Below are 13,112 nucleotides of genomic sequence, written 5' to 3' on the forward strand. Positions count from 1 at the left end.
AGCACTTGATGAAGTTGTATTGTATTTATTCATTAGACTTAGAATGCACAAATTAATTATTTTAAAAATATTATTTTAACTAAAAAGTGACAAACATGGTTTCGTCTTTTTAATATCTCTATTAATAATAATACTAATAATAATAATAATAATAATTAGAAAAAAGCTTGTACAAATATACTTTACTTATATCCTTATTTTTAAACCAATGTCGCCATGGTGACAGTAAACCCGATGACCGGATGTAGACGCATTTTGCGCATGCGTTGAAATGATCCGGCGGTCAGCTGAGTGGAGCTGTTAGCAGCTGCTCTCCTGTTTCCAAATATTAAGAGTTTAAAAACCAAAACCAGAAACCTGTGGAAGCGAAGAACTCAGTCAGACATGTCGGTGTCTTTCCGTCGTTCTTCTTCTTCTTCTTCTTCTTCTTCTCTGCTCCTTTATGCTGTTTAGTCGAGCTTGTGTCAGAAGGTAAGCGCAACTTCCGGTATGTTTTTTTTTTTTTAATGGAATTTTATTTACAAATGGCACCACATTTATACAAAGACTGAAAACACACATGATTGACAATCAAGAAATAAATTGACAAAAAAACTAAAACAAAAATAATTCAGAGGTCACTAAGAAGTGGAAAAAAAACTAATTGGAAAGTTTTAATAGCAGCAGGTTCGTTTAAAAAAAAAAAAAAAAAAAAAAAAAAAATTGGAAATACATGGTTTTTAAATATCTACATTTGTGAATGAAACATGTTTTTCATTCACAAATGTTGTTTTATCAAAGTCTTTAGTTAAAGGTAGGGATGTCCCAATTAGGTTTTTTTGCCCCAAGTCCTTTGATTTTCAGAATTGGCCGATACCGAGTCCTCATCCGATACTTTTATAATACATTAAAAAGATAAATAAGAGCAAAAAAAAAAAAAAAACAGATCCAGGATGTCCCTTATTTATTTATTTCACTTAATTTTAACATTCAACCCTAAACAGAGCACTTCTGTGGACGTAGCTTAGTCAATCAAGCAATAAATTAAAAGAAAAAATGTCACTTTAGACTTAAGTGCAAGATTAAATAATATTAAATAAAAATGTCTAATATAAAATGAATTGTGCCTCATCTTAAAATACCCAAAAGGAAATACTGCCGTATATTGACTTAGGATGGTCTATTCTCACACACAAACATACACGCTCACACGCAAATCACACAAACACCCTCTCAAACATCTGTGTGCAGTGCACACACATACTAGCATCAGGCTAGTTAGCAGAGAGGCTAACGATACGTTTGGTTTCTTCCAAACAGAACAAATGTAGGGATTTACCTGATGTTGAACTCCTTTATTCACAAACGTCTGAGAACTTGGGTCTAACTCTCCACTTCCGCTCTCCATCCAACTTGTTCTGCTGACCAAACAACAGACATGGCTCCTCCTCTTTTTGACACAAGTTCGTGTGTCATCATGTTCTACTAGTTCTGCAGCTTCAGAGCTTTCTTATCCATTTACACCGTAACCATGGTAACCAGAGCGCTACTGTTTACCTTTGCGCGATTACGCAGCGTCGTGTAATCCCTATACCGGAACGGCGGTATATTAAAAATTTATATTATAACGAAAATATATACCGGTATTGGGTATGAACCAGTATACCGCCCACCCCTATAATGATAATAAATATACATATATATCCGAGTCTTGATCGGGAGATAACGTCCGATTCCGATCGAGTCTGAAACCACGTGATTGGGCCCGATTTCCGATTACGTGATCGGATCGGGACATTCTTAGTTAAAGGCGCACTGTGTAACTTTTGGCCACTAGGGGCGCTAGACCAGTAACTTTCATGTCAAGCGCCCCCTAGTGGCCACAAGCGCCGCAGCACTGTTGCAAAAACCAACAGTCAGTCTTTTGATAGTGTATGCAGACAGTAGTTGACCTGTAACTTCGGGATAAGGATTGGCTCTAAGGGCTGGGGTGCGAAGCGGGGCTGGGCTCGTGCCACGGCTGGAGGAGCAACTGCCGCCCTCCTCGCTCTGCCGCCGGAGGCCCGGCACTCTGTCCTCCTCGCCGCGCCGGTGCGCCCCCCTCGCTCCCTTCGCTGGGGGTCGGCGCAGCGGCTGGGGTCGGGGTAGACGGGAGTCGGGCAACCCAGAAGGGCGGAAGGCGGGTTGGCGGAGGGGGCTGGGTTTCTGCTGTGTTTTTTTAGCCTCCTCAGAAGCAGTTTTAAACTTTTTTTCTTGCCTCAGCCATGACCAGGAATCAAACAGGTGGAAAAATAGAAGCAAAAGCCTGAGCTCAATGAGTATATCAGAGCCTGTGGTCACATGACTGCCATAAAGTGATACATTCTTCAGGTCACATGACCTGGCCAAAGACGGTCCGTCTCTCCGAACTTGTATGGGCGGTATTTCAAGAGGGAAGCCCCACTCGGAGCATTGATATTGTGAAGCGCTGTTTATTGGCCTGAGGAATCATTTAAAATAACTCATAAGGATCAACTCTTCAGGTCAAAAAGTCCACGGTGTGCCTTTAAATACTCTAGGTTTTGAGTTACAATATGTCTATGATACACAAAAGTGGCAAAAAATGTTTATCACATTTTTATCTCTTCTTTTTATTCTAAACTAATGACATCTTGCTTGATATTTGCTCACAATTGTTTCCTTTTTGCACGAACAATATTCCCTGTTTTGTTTTATTGTTTTATTTTGTTTTCTGTGATTTTTTTTTTTACCTTATTACTGTTTAATCTTGAGTGAATTCAACAAATAAGTTGCTTTAAGTTGCTGTTCCCTTGACATATTTGTTTATTCTTCTACGTATTTGTCAATAAAACATAATAATAAAACAAAAAAGGTCAGTGAAACTTCCGGTAGTTTTTTAAATGTAATTTTATTAACAAATGGCACAAATAATACAAAGACGGATCAAAACATACATTCTTGACATTCAAGAATTAAACAGAAAATAAAAAAACTAAAACCAAAATAATTCAGAAGTCACTACAAAAGACAATTTATTATTTTTTTAAAAGGGAAATTTTAATAGCAAGTTCAGGTTAGATTAAACACATTTTATTTAAAATTTAAAATTCAAATTTATTTTGAAATATTTTTAACTTGTTAAAAAAAATGTGGAAAAACAGTTTTGTTTTCAAATTTCTCTGTGTGTGAATTAAAAATGTTTTTCTATTAACAAATATTGTTTTACAAAAGTTTTTACTTTAAAAACATTAAAGTAACTCTAGGCTTCTAGACAGCATTTGGGAGCTTTTTTTTTAAGCTAAAATAAAATAAAAAAAAATAATAATTTTCCAGTGCCAGGATTTTAATGTCTTACAAAGTTCTTCTAGTGGAAACCTAGATGTAACTGTAATTGTGGTTTCATCCCCAGCATGTCGTCCTCCCTCCACCGTCATGTGATCTGGGAGTGGGAGGGGCTAGTGGCCTACCTGCACCCGAGGCCGTGGACCCCGGGCTCCGTCATCCTTGAAGGCGGGGACCTCAGAGGGAGTCTCTTCCACCTGGAGGGGCCCCAGTTTGTGAAGTGGCTGCTGGGAGCCAGACGTGTGGCACAGCTGCTGTGTGACAGGCTGCACGTGCACAGGTGTGCGCTGGTCTGTAGACCCCACACAGACCGACCTGTACAGGTGGGACTACTGCACACATCATATCATATCATATCATAATCAATATCTTCCAGCTCAGTGTTTCTCAAATGGGGGTATGTGAGAATGAGAATTAACATATAAAGTGACCAGGAGTGATTCAAACTATAGAAATTAATCTATTCAGGGTTTTCCAACCTTGGGGTCGGGGCCCCATGTGGGGTTGCCTGATATTTCAGATAGTTTAAAAATAGATTTAAATTTTTTTTTATATAATATTCTCTTTTTTTCTTAATTAAAACATAATAATCTTGTATTTATCTAAGAGGATTAAGGCCACTGAAAAAATAAAAAATTAAAACAACGATAGATGATTTTGTTGTCCTTTTGTGTATTTTTTGTTTTGGTTTTTATAAAGTCATTTTGTATATTTCTGGAGTCATTTTGTGCGTCTACTTTGCGCAGCCTGAGGGCCGTTTGTGGCCCCTAGGTCACTAGTTTCCCGTGTGTGTTGTAGGTATTAGATTGAGTAGTGTAGATTTAAATTAATGCAGGTCTTATAGAGTTGTTAAATACTCTGGTATGGTTTGTGTATCTCTCTGGGCTCCTCCACAGATTCCAGAGGTAACACTTACTTACTGTACTTCAGTAGTTTTTTTCTGGTATCTTTATGTTTTTATGGACTTTTTATCACGAGAACCTCTTTTTTTTCAGCAGGAAAAACACTAAATATGCAGTATTTCCAAAAATGAGGGCCAAAGTGAAATATTATTGACGAAAATATTACAGCCTGGACTTCGTCATTAATTGATAGCAGAATTGAATGTAATGCATTATAATTTTTTGGCACTTGGACAGTTTGAAAGAAAAAATTACACTTGTACACTTTGTATATTTTGCAAGATAAGAAATCCAGGCGTTCACTGAAATGTCCCTAAAACTTAATGCTACGGTCTCTGGTTGGTAGGAGGTCATTACATCTAAAACATATTTTCCCTTTATTTTGAAGTTATTAGGTATTAACTGAAAAAAGCATTAAGATATGTCGTGATTATAGTATATGAAAAATATGTGGTCACAATGGGAGTCAATGTGGCAAATTTGGTCACGAGGTTACTAAGTGTCAGTGTGATGCATAATATATCTTCTTTACTATACACTTCCAATACACAGGACTTTAGAATTAAGCAAATAAAAAAAAAAATAAAAAAACAATAGTAGCAACATTTCATGCAACGAGCCTTAATTAACCTTACCTGCAAGATGGATTCTCCTGTTGTTCACAAACACTAGAATCCAATCCTTGTACTGCTCCCTCCTTTGCCTTTCGAACCCGAATCAAACCAGTTCGAACCAATCATGAGGCAGTGTTGTGGTTTAGGGCGGAATATCCGGGTGTGACGAAGGCAGAAGCGCTGAAGCAAAACTGGCACATGTACAGTTGCAGGGAGAAGAACTCGCCGTGTTACCGCAATTAGCATAGCTCTGAATCAAAATAGAAAGATGTCGAGGCAGGAGGATGAACGTGTAAAAGCTGCAATAAACTCACTTTTAGAAGAATCCAGTGTTTCTTTTTTGAAAGAGCAACAGTGAGAGGAGCTTTGTGCATTTTTGGACGGTAAAGACGTATGTTTTCACCAGCGGAGCCTTGTTGTTGTTGTAGCAGCGTCTCTGTGGTGCATGTCGATGACATCACTATTTGTTACCGTGTGATTGGCTAAAACAAATCATGGTGGACAGGTGCTTCACCCAATCAGCTTTAAGCATTCTATTCATGTCCCTCCCTGGTTCATAAAGGAGGGACAGACCCAGATCAATGTGGAGAACTTGAGTTAGAGGGAGGGGCTACACATCAATCTGGATCTTGCCAGGTTATGCCTTTATTGGGAGTTAAACAAATAAAAACACCCAAAATGTCACTTTTGGTCACAAAATTGCTCCGAGGGTTAAGAAAAAATAAAACATGGAATTGGCTGGTTTAAAACCCTCTTATTCATTATTGAAGGGACTTTTGTTTTACTTTTTTACGTAAGTACATTTAGTAGCATGTACTTTTTTACTTTTATTCAAGTAAGGAAGCAACTTCAATACTTTTACCAGTCATTTTTTATTCAAGTATCTATACTTTTACTTGAGTTCTGAAGACTAGTACTTTTGCCACCTCTGACAGATTCACATCCTGCCCTTACATGGACTGGACACAGAATGGCGCCCTCACCTGGCTGCAGAAGAAGAATACAACGCCCATGACCCGGGGTACTGTACCTCTAAGAGCGCCCCTAGATGGAGCCCCTCCCAGCTGAGTGAGATCCAGACCAGGATTCGTGCTCAGCTCCCCATCCCGGACGCGCCCCCTGACCTGAGTTTCCTGGGAGAGGATCCCGCCCACCCCGGCCTCTTCTCGCGCATTGTTCGTGGGGAGGAGCAGCAGTGGAGAGTGTGGGAGGACGAGGCTCACGTGGCCTTTCTAACGCCGTTCCCAAACTCCCCGGGCTTCACTGTGCTGGTCCCTCGCCGACCTTTGACCTCGGATGTTTTCAGGCTGGAAGAAGACAATTATAAAAAGCTGGCGTTGGCCGCCCAGAAGGTGTCCCGCCTCCTGGAGGAGGGGCTGGGAGCCTGGGCTGTGGGCCTTATTTTTGAGGGTTTTGAGATCGACTATGCTCATGCTAAGCTAATCCCTCTGTTTCTGCCTCCATCCGCGTCTGACGTAGACCATCAAAGTATGAAAGCTGTGGTTTTTAACGCCACCTACCCGGGCTTTGTGACCTCACAGGATGGACCTGAAGCGAGTGCATGCACTCTACAGGAGATCCACGCCAAGATAACCCAAACCTAATAGTAGGGCTGGGCGATATGGACTATAAACTAATATCTGAAAATGGTACATCGTCATTCTCAATATTTTTAATTCAATAAAGTCTTACAGAAAAACAAGTCTGGGTTAAATTTGCTGATGCAAAATGCCACACAAACACATTTATTAAAGGTAGGGTAGGGGATTTTTGAAAGCTAGCATGATTTTGAAAGTAGCTTTCCAGTTGGCTCCGCCTTCATTCTCCTCCCCCCTTCCCTCTGTGTTTTGTCCTTCACTCACGTGCACGAGCAGGGCTGCTACTGCGCATCTAAGCTCATCGTTTGTATTGTGTAGGAACTTCATTGTTTCATGTCTCATTCAGCAGTAAGTAAACACTAAACTTTGTCATTATATATGTTATAAAACGTGACTAAAAACTCTATTTTAAGTCCATCACCGGTGACGCGCTTTGAGTGTGAGCTTGTGCACGCGAGGTGTTGATAATTAGCAGGGAGACGTGATTGGTTAAAAAAATGGTTCGTTTTTTTCCATTGGTCGAAGTTATTACAGGTTTACAGCTGCTACAGTTGACAGATTTTTTTTGTTCCTTTTTCAAAGCACATACCATCTTAATTTCTATTAGGACATGAAGAAGATTTCAACCAAAAACTTAAAAAGTGTATCTGGAGCAAATCCCCTACCCTACCTTTAAGCCAGTACATGTCCAAGTTTGCTAGAGTGCATTTGGATGATCCAAAAGAGGATTGGGTGAATATCATATGGTCAGATGAAACTAAAATAGAACTTTTTGGAGGAGAAAGAACATCATACCTACTGTAAAGCATGGGGGTGGTAACATCATGCTTTGGAGCTGTTTCTCTGCAAAGGGACTAGGATGACTGATTTGTGTAAAGGAAAGAATGAATGGGGTCATGTATCGTGAGATTTTGAGTGAAAACCTCCTTCCATCAGCAATAGCATTAAAGATGAAACGTGGCTGGGTCTTTGAGCACGACAATGATCCCAAACACATCGCCCGGGCAATAAAGGAGTGGCTTCAAAAGAAGCATTTCAAGGTCCTGGAGTGGCCTAGCCAGTCTCCAGATCTCAACCCCATAGAAAATCTTTGGAGGGAGTTGAAAGTCTGTGTTGCCCAGCAACAGCCCCAAAACATCACTGCTCTAGAGGAGATCTGCATGGAGGAATGGACCAAAATACCAGTGTGTGAAAACCTTGTGAAGACTTACAGAAAACGTTTGACCTTTGTTCATGATAAAATACTTATTTTCCACTCCACTGCTAACATGAGCTGCCACGGCACCATGCCTTGGTACCAGTTGGTTGAGTGTCTTATGGTTTTTTCTTACGCCGTTAAAGTCCTTAACCTGGTTTTAGGGACTCCCTCTAACATTTAAGTCATCCGGCAGATTGCTTCCAAGAAAAAAGATGCTTCCACGTCAGACACGTTTATATTTAACCTGGCCATGCTGGATGCCTTCTTCTGCCTGATGATGCCCATCGATCTGGTGAACAACTTGCTCGTGCATAAATATCACATCTGGTACTTAATCAGGTTTGCTTATGGGATGAAAGACTTAGCTCCGCTCTTCCTAGTGAGTTTTTGGTCACAACACAATTTATCAATTTCCACAAGGTAACAATGTTTTGTGTAAGATCTTCTCATTGAGTCTCCAAATGGGCCAGCAGAGAGTCATCATTTGCTTTAAAGTTGTTCAGCTTTACAATGTACCCATTGCTTCATTTGTAAATCATCAGGTCCCGGAACACAGGCAGGATGTTGTTCTGGCAGTAAGAGAGAGATAAAAATGTCACAGAATACAATTTGCTGACTAAATAGACCAATAATTACACAAACAAGCAATAAACCTAAATGTTTAACAAAACAATGATGAATCAGCGTTAAAGAAGCACAGACAATCACCCTTTACGGAGTGTTTCCGTCTCTCATTCTGAGTGACAGCTGTCAAATCTGCCTAGTTTCAGCACCAAGGACAGCGCAAATCACTGCTAATGTAGCCTCTCTCATCATAAAGGTCAATAAACTTTCAGAACACAAAAACCCAGGGCTGCTGGAAGTGGGTGTGTTGCAGCACCCCCTAGTGGCGAGAGGGAGATTTAAAGGAAAAAAAATATTTATATTAATTTTTTTAATTTTTTACAATTACAGAAAAAAGATTAAAAAAGAAAACCATAGACAATATTTACAACTTATATATTATAATATTGTGTGTGTGTGATAATAATAATGGTATTGTGCTATTAGAGGCTGAGGGGAGGAGACAATAACAACTTAATAATAGTCAAATATGTGAGCTGAAAGAAAAAGAAAAAAAAATATAAAGGAAAAAGAACTAAAAAAAAAAAAAAAAAGAATTAAATGAAAATTATTATTATTAATAATAACAATAATAATAAGTTGAAAACATTTAGCTAATTAAAAATATTTTGCACAATTTATAAATTCCTTATGAATATTTTGGCAAATGATTTTGACACACATAGGCTATTACGTGTATTTTGGACTTAATTCTCTACTTAATTCTGTTCCGCTACTCGACAAAGGCGGTGGCATTTTTCTTTGCTCCCTCTCTTCCCACCTGTATCTGTCCTTGCTGGTGCTTTTGTTTTGTCTGGTCTTGTGAATCTAATAGGATCCTCTCTTTGCATCTCATCCAAAACTGGAATTATGGAATTGATCAGTTGATCTCTCAATGCAATTGATCAAATTTGACAAAATCTACAAAAAGATCAGGCAGTAGTGAGCCAGCATGTCCAAGCGGGAGGTTTGCGGCTGGATATGCACTGGACCCTTGGAACAAGTGGTGAGTTGTGTGTCTGTCAATACTTTCCGTGGAAGACGTATACATGATAGGAATTATGGTAGCAGGTATGCTGCTGATTGGAGCTGGCAGCTTTCTGATCGCAAAGTTTGTATTACGTTGGCAACTGTTTTGGGAAGGCTGCCAGTGGTTTCTGAAGGATGGGGCAGGGCTCTCAACACTCAGACTCATGTGATGAATGAACTCAAAAGTAAGCAGGAGCTGCTTTTGGATCGTTTACGCGGAATTGAAACCAACCTGGAGAAGTTGGGTGCCCGGCTTGCAGTTAAAGCCACTTTATTGGATTAATACAGAGAGAACCAGGACAGAAGGCTATTGAAATTGACTTATAGCCTGAATCGAAAGCACATTGTTTATTTTCTTTCGGCTCCCAGAGCCAGCTATCCAAGGCTGTTTCATCTTATCACCAGGAAGTTTATGCAGACAGACGCTCCGTCCCCACCAATGATGATGATGTCTGTGCATTATAGACCCTGGCCGTGTGCACTGAAGTGTATATGACAATACAGTAGTGAATCTCAATTCATTTATTTATTTTTAAAATGTATTTTAAATATGCCTATAGGCTCATAGGTTTTTGGTCAAAAAAATAGAAATTGAATAAAAAAAATTCACAGCACCCCCTGTTCACAATTACTTCCAGCAGCTCTGGTCAAACGCACATTTTTTCTACATCTGTGTCCAGGATGGCTTTTCATAATAAGATAAATCTACAAAATAAGTGACTTAAAAGGGTTGCACAAATTAGCATGAATTAAATGAAATACAAAGATGCATTTTACAAAGTGGAATGCCCAACAAAACTTACTTCTTACTAGGGAGAAAAAACGGGCCAAAAAGGAAGCATTAGAGGGAGAAATACAGGAATCCCTTCAAATCAATAAGAAAGATTCTCAACATGCAGAAATTGCTGCTAGAAAACAAAAACTCAAGCAGCTACGACAGATACCTGTTGATTTGGTGTCAGATCAACTTAAAAGAATAAATAAGAACATGAAACAGGACCATGAAGAGGAATTTAAACAACTTAAACGAATCAAAGAATAAAGCAAATAAGATCAAGTCGTTGCAGAAAGGTTTGGCACAGCAGTTGGAAACAAAGGCTCAATGCAGGGTCACAGAACTTGCTCATCAGCGAAAACAGCAAGAAAATGATGTCAAAGAACTTCAGGCCCACCTTGCCAAACAGAAACAGGAAGATGAGAAGCGTCGACAGGATTTGCTGACTCACAAAGAACTCCTGAAAAAGCAGGTGAAACAACAAGAGTCTTTGAAAAAACAAAAACTTAATGAGGAATTAAATAATGAAAAGAAACTTCTCAATCGCCAAAAGTTAAAATCCAATCGGATCGACGAATACATAGCGGACAAAAATAAGGAATATGTAGAAATCCGCAATCAAGAAAACCTGTTACGTTTTCGAACCGGCAGCCACTATCACCCTAGTTTAGCTAATAAACCTGGGGAAAACAAATCTGATGGCAAAGTAGTTCTCCCCCCGATTGGACCAATAAGACAACAAAAGAAAAGACTAGTCCTTCCCACCACCCCCGATCGTCTTCCAACACAGTCTTTCCTTCCACCTGTTGCTCCCAAAAAAGGGAAACAAACCACCAACTACGCCTATTACCAGCAAGTTACAATAGGTAACAGGAACACGGCTAGTCCCAGTAGCTCCCGACTCTAAGATGCTGTTCCTCTGCCTCTCATCAAACTCTGCAGGCACAGACTGACACCTGCAGATGTTGTTCAGCCATTTTTCTCATCTTCAGCAGGAACCTGGAGCCAATGAACTCTGGGCTCACAGTGAAGGTGTGGTTAGTGAGATCTGAAACTCTGCACTTCCATTCTTGTTCATCACCTGAGGGAGAGAGAGAACGCTTCAGATACACAGTCTTAAACATGTTATGGAAATATTATAGCATACAGTATAAATAAAGTCAAAATGAGACAAAATATCTTTTGTGGAGTTTTCCATGAAAAAAAAAAAATACAGATGAAATATAAATATCAGTGATGTGAGGTGAGGCACTGACTTTTTCAGAGTCTGATTTACAAATATTTTATGACTACTGGTTGTGTTTCCCTGGTGACCTCTATCAAAATGTCGAAATGGCTAAGAACAAAATTCGGAAGTCTGCGCTGCACATGCACTTCCATCTGTCTGTCAGTCAGCAAGATAACTTGAAAAGTCATGAACGGATTTGGATGAAATTTTCAGGAAAATTGATAAATGGGACAAGGAACAGGTGATTAAAATTTGGTGATATTCTGGCTACTAAAATAACATATATGTATATATATACATTTCATTTTCCCATCCACATTATGGAACTTCTTGTTTTCCGTCTGCTTAAGTTCTTTACCTCTTACGCTCTTCTAAACCTGGAATAAGTGCAGCGCCCCGAGAAGGTGAAACATTATATTGCACTAGAAGTTTTGTCTTTTTTACAATTGAAGCCACACGAACTCTACTACAAAAGAAACTCCCAGAAAGAATGTATCCAAACTGATACTGTCACAGGGTGGTGGGGGATGGCTACAAGCTGTTGTTTAAAATAATGTATTGTTTTTATTGATTCAGTCATATTTCATTTACATTGGTAAATTGTTTCTTCTAATGTCAAATATTTTCTGACTATTAATCAGAATCAGAATCAGAATCAACTTTATTGGCCAGGGGTGAATGAATACACATGAGGAATTTCTTTTGGTGACCTGTGCTCTCTCAGGTAGTATAACATTAAATAATAACAATCAACTAGAATAAAGAAAAATAAATAAAATAGAGAAAAATAAATGAAAAAAGAAGTATAAACATAAATATAAGAGTAGTTAGACTAATATGTGCAAACTAAATAAAAATAACAAGATAATAATAATAATAATAATAATAATAATAATAATAATAATGAAATAAAATAAGAATACAATAATAATAATAATAAGATAATAGTGCAGTAGTGCATTGATGAGTAGTGCAGTGCATTGATGAGTAGTGCAAATAGGTGAACATTTAAATGAAAAAATTATATCCATAAACATTCACAGTGACAGGTTGATCCAGGGTTGTTATGTTTAGTTCCAGGTTATTTCACAGTAACAGAAACAGGTCTGACACTCTATGACTGTGTAGTGTTGATCACAGTGACAGCCTGAGGGAAGAAACTGTTTTTATGGCGGGAAGTTTTGGCGTACAGTGATCTGTAGCGTCTGCCGGAGGGGAGGAGTTTAAACAGATTGTGTGCAGGGTGGGAGGGGTCTGCAGTGATGCTACCTGCCCGTTTCCTGACCCTGGACAGGTATAAGTCTTGGATGGAGGGCAGATCAACACCAATGATCTTTTCTGCAGTCCTGATTATCCTTTGTTGTCTGTGTCTGTCTAGTTTGGTTGTAGATCCAAACCAGACAGTGATGGAGGTGCACAGAACAGATTGAATGATGGAGGTGTAGAACATTATCAGCAGCTCCTGGGGCAGGTTGAACTTCCTCAGCTGTCGCAGAAAGTACATCCTCTGCTGTGCCTTTTTCCTGGTTGTGTCTATGTGGGAGGACCACTTCAGGTCCTGTGAGATTGTGGATCCCAGGAACCTGAAGGAGTCCACGGTAGCCACTTTGCTGTTGAAAATGGTAAGGGGGGTGAGTGGGGGGGGGGATTTCTCCTGAAGTCCACTGTCATCTCCACAGTCTTGAGTGGGTTCAGTTCCAGATGTTTCTGACTGCACCAGAGATCCAGCTGTTCCACCTCCCGTCTGAAGGCAGACTCGTCACCATCCCTGATGAGACCGATGATGGTGGTGTCGTCTGCAAACTTCAGGAGTTTCACAGAGGGGTCCCCTGAGGTGCAGTCAT

The 13,112-nt window shown here is 39.5% G+C and overlaps 1 protein-coding gene across 1 annotated transcript; it reads left to right on the forward strand.

Annotated features, from left to right (window-relative positions):
• The first annotated feature begins 266 nt into the window (after window positions 1-266).
• LOC114469077 (uncharacterized) lies at window positions 267-6,539 on the forward strand. Its single transcript, XM_028456335.1, has 3 exons — window positions 267-471; window positions 3,389-3,644; window positions 5,773-6,539. The coding sequence occupies exons 1-3, from the start codon at window positions 443-445 to the stop codon at window positions 6,439-6,441; spliced, it is 954 nt and encodes a 317-aa protein (XP_028312136.1). The 5' UTR covers window positions 267-442; the 3' UTR covers window positions 6,442-6,539.
• The last annotated feature ends 6,573 nt before the right edge of the window (window positions 6,540-13,112 follow it).

This window comes from Gouania willdenowi, chromosome 1 (genome assembly GCF_900634775.1).
Source record: "Gouania willdenowi chromosome 1, fGouWil2.1, whole genome shotgun sequence".
Lineage (NCBI taxonomy): Eukaryota > Metazoa > Chordata > Actinopteri > Blenniiformes > Gobiesocidae > Gouania > Gouania willdenowi.